This window comes from Gossypium hirsutum, chromosome D11 (assembly GCF_007990345.1).
Source record: "Gossypium hirsutum isolate 1008001.06 chromosome D11, Gossypium_hirsutum_v2.1, whole genome shotgun sequence".
Taxonomy (NCBI): domain Eukaryota; kingdom Viridiplantae; phylum Streptophyta; class Magnoliopsida; order Malvales; family Malvaceae; genus Gossypium; species Gossypium hirsutum.
This window is the reverse complement of record NC_053447.1, coordinates 3,229,272-3,231,838: the sequence shown is the minus strand read 5'-3', so window position 1 is coordinate 3,231,838 and position 2,567 is coordinate 3,229,272. Positions and strand designations below refer to the sequence as shown.

Below are 2,567 nucleotides of genomic sequence, written 5' to 3'. Positions count from 1 at the left end.
TTAAAAATTTAAAAATTTTATTCGCCTCATAAATTACAACGTTAATGCAATTAAAATTTTAACAACTTAATTAGTTTTTAAAAAAATTACCAAAATTAAAATATTGAGAACCAATGTAATCCTTAAACAAAATTAAAATTAAATAACAAATAAAATAAATATTAAAAACTAAATTTATTACTATATCTAATTTATATTAAAAAATACAAATTCAACTAATTTCAATTTATTTCAATTCAAAACGATGTTTCAGTTCAAAACATGCATGTTTTCTTTGATGTAATAAGGAATTGGCCGACTTCCAAAAGAAGCCATTTTGACAAGACCAATATTATTTGTCTCTTTTTACTTTCAAGCCGTATTCTTACTCAATCAACTGACATTAGCTTTAGTCGGTTTTTCACCCTCTATATAAATAACCCATTCTCTTCATCTTCATTACGTGCCCCCAAAACAACCCTAATCGCTCTTCTTGTGTTGTATGTGCAAGAATGGTTACCTCTTTCTTCTTGGGTTTTTTATTTGGGTTTTTCATATTCTCTAGTGTCGTTTCATCTTTCATGCACGAATTTATACACTCTTTTTCGGCTAAGAAAACGTTTTCGGCTTCCAATGGGCAGCCTTCGTATCCGTTTCTTGGCTGTCTCATCTCTTTTTACAAGAATCGCAGCCGTCTCTTGGATTGGTACACTGATCTTTTGTCGGAGTCGCCTTGCCAGACCATCGTGGTGAGCCGTCTCGGTGCACGTCGTACGGTCGTCACTGCGAATCCTGCTAATATCGAGTATATACTTAAGACCAACTTCAATAATTTCCCTAAAGGCAGGCCTTTCACTGAAATCCTGGGCGATCTTCTCGGTTGTGGGATATTTAACGTTGATGGGGAGCTGTGGAGTACTCAACGGAAGCTCGCCAGCCATGAGTTTAGTACAAAGTCATTGAGAGAATTCGTGGTGAAAACCCTCCAAGAAGTGGTGGATGATCGGCTGGTACCGTTGCTTGAAGCGGCGATGGAGGCCGAGGAAGTCCTTGATTTGCAAGACGTGTTAAGAAGATTAGCATTCGACACCGTGTGTAAAGTATCATTGGGTTACGACCCTTGTTGCTTGGATCTTTTGAAACCAGTGCCGCCGCTCGTTAAAGCGTTCGATACCGCATCGGAGATATCCGCCATGCGGGGAATGGCGCCCATGATCGTGGTGTGGAAACTAAAGAGAGCCCTTAACGTCGGGTCGGAAAAGAAACTCAAGGAAGCTATCGATCTCGTTCACGGCTGCGTATTGGAGATCATTCGGAACAAAAAGAAGGCTCTCGAAGAAGCGAAGGCCAAAAGCGCCGCCGCCAGAGGCGGCGAAGACTTACTGTCGAGGCTGTTATCAGCTGGACACGACGGTGATGTCGTGAGAGATATGGTGATTAGCTTCATAATGGCTGGAAGAGACACCACCTCCTCCGCCATGACGTGGCTGTTTTGGCTGCTTTCGGAGCATGAAAATGCGGAGAAAATGATGGTGAAAGAAGTGGAATCGATGCTCGGTAATGGCGGAAATGGACTGGATTTCGAAACGTTAAAGGAAATGAATTTCGTGAAAGCCTGCATTTGTGAGTCAATGAGGCTTTACCCTCCGGTGGCATGGGACTCAAAACACGCCTTAGACGATGACGTTTTACCCGATGGGACTTTCGTCGGGAAAGGAGATAGAGTAACGTATTTCCCTTACGGGATGGGGAGGATGGAGGCGTTGTGGGGAAAGGATTGGTTCGAGTTCGAACCGGACCGGTGGTTCCAAGAACCGGGTGCAGAGAATGGGTTGCTAAAGCCTGTCAGCCCTTTCAAGTTCCCCGTTTTTCAAGCCGGTCCAAGAGTTTGCCTTGGGAAAGAAATGGCGTTTATTCAGATGAAGTATGTGGTGGCTTCGATACTGAAGAAATTCGAGATCAGACCGGTGAACCGGGAGCAACCGGTTTTTGTTCCTCTATTGACCGGCCATATGGCTGGTGGTTTGAATGTCTTGGTGAAGAGAAGGGAGCTGAAATAGTGAGGCAATTGCCTCCAACTTTAGATCAGTGGAATATGACGACTTGTACTATTGTAAAACCTCAATCCAGTTGGACCAACTCAGATTGGGTACTGAATAATTAAATATATTTTATAAAGCAATTACTATAAAAATATTTATTAATTTCAACCTTTCCAGTTTCCATACAACTTACTAGTGAAAGCTTATCGAGTACTGCTTAGAGAAAGCAATCCCTAGTTTAGAAAATTATTATAAAACAACCTAAACTATTACTTTTGTTTTAGTTACTTTTAGTTCTTTATCATCGTGTTGTAACATTTTAGTTGCTATTAATGTTAAGTTGACATGACACTTTTAAATAATCATTTCAAACGAAAATTTTAAATTAAATTCTACAATTGATTTTTATATTTTTTTATTTTGAGCAATTTATTTTTTTAATTTTTTTTAACTTTTTTTCTTGTTTTATTTTTCATTCTCTTCTGTTTCTTCCTCTATTTTCCTTCCTTCTTCATTTCTTTTAATGTAGTTTTCCTATGTTTTTTA

The 2,567-nt window shown here is 39.4% G+C and overlaps 1 protein-coding gene across 1 annotated transcript; it reads left to right on the top strand.

Annotated features, from left to right (window-relative positions):
• The first annotated feature begins 428 nt into the window (after positions 1-428).
• On the top strand, positions 429-2,365 carry LOC107912087 (cytochrome P450 94B3). Its single transcript, XM_016840132.2, has one exon. It carries the CDS (start codon positions 492-494, stop codon positions 2,037-2,039), a length of 1,548 nt encoding a protein of 515 aa, XP_016695621.2. The 5' UTR covers positions 429-491; the 3' UTR covers positions 2,040-2,365.
• The last annotated feature ends 202 nt before the right edge of the window (positions 2,366-2,567 follow it).

What these genes read in the sequence shown, in the direction of transcription:
- LOC107912087 (XM_016840132.2), top strand. Translation starts at nt 492, where the DNA reads ATGGTTACCTCTTTCTTCTTGGGTTTTTTATTTGGGTTTTTCATATTC.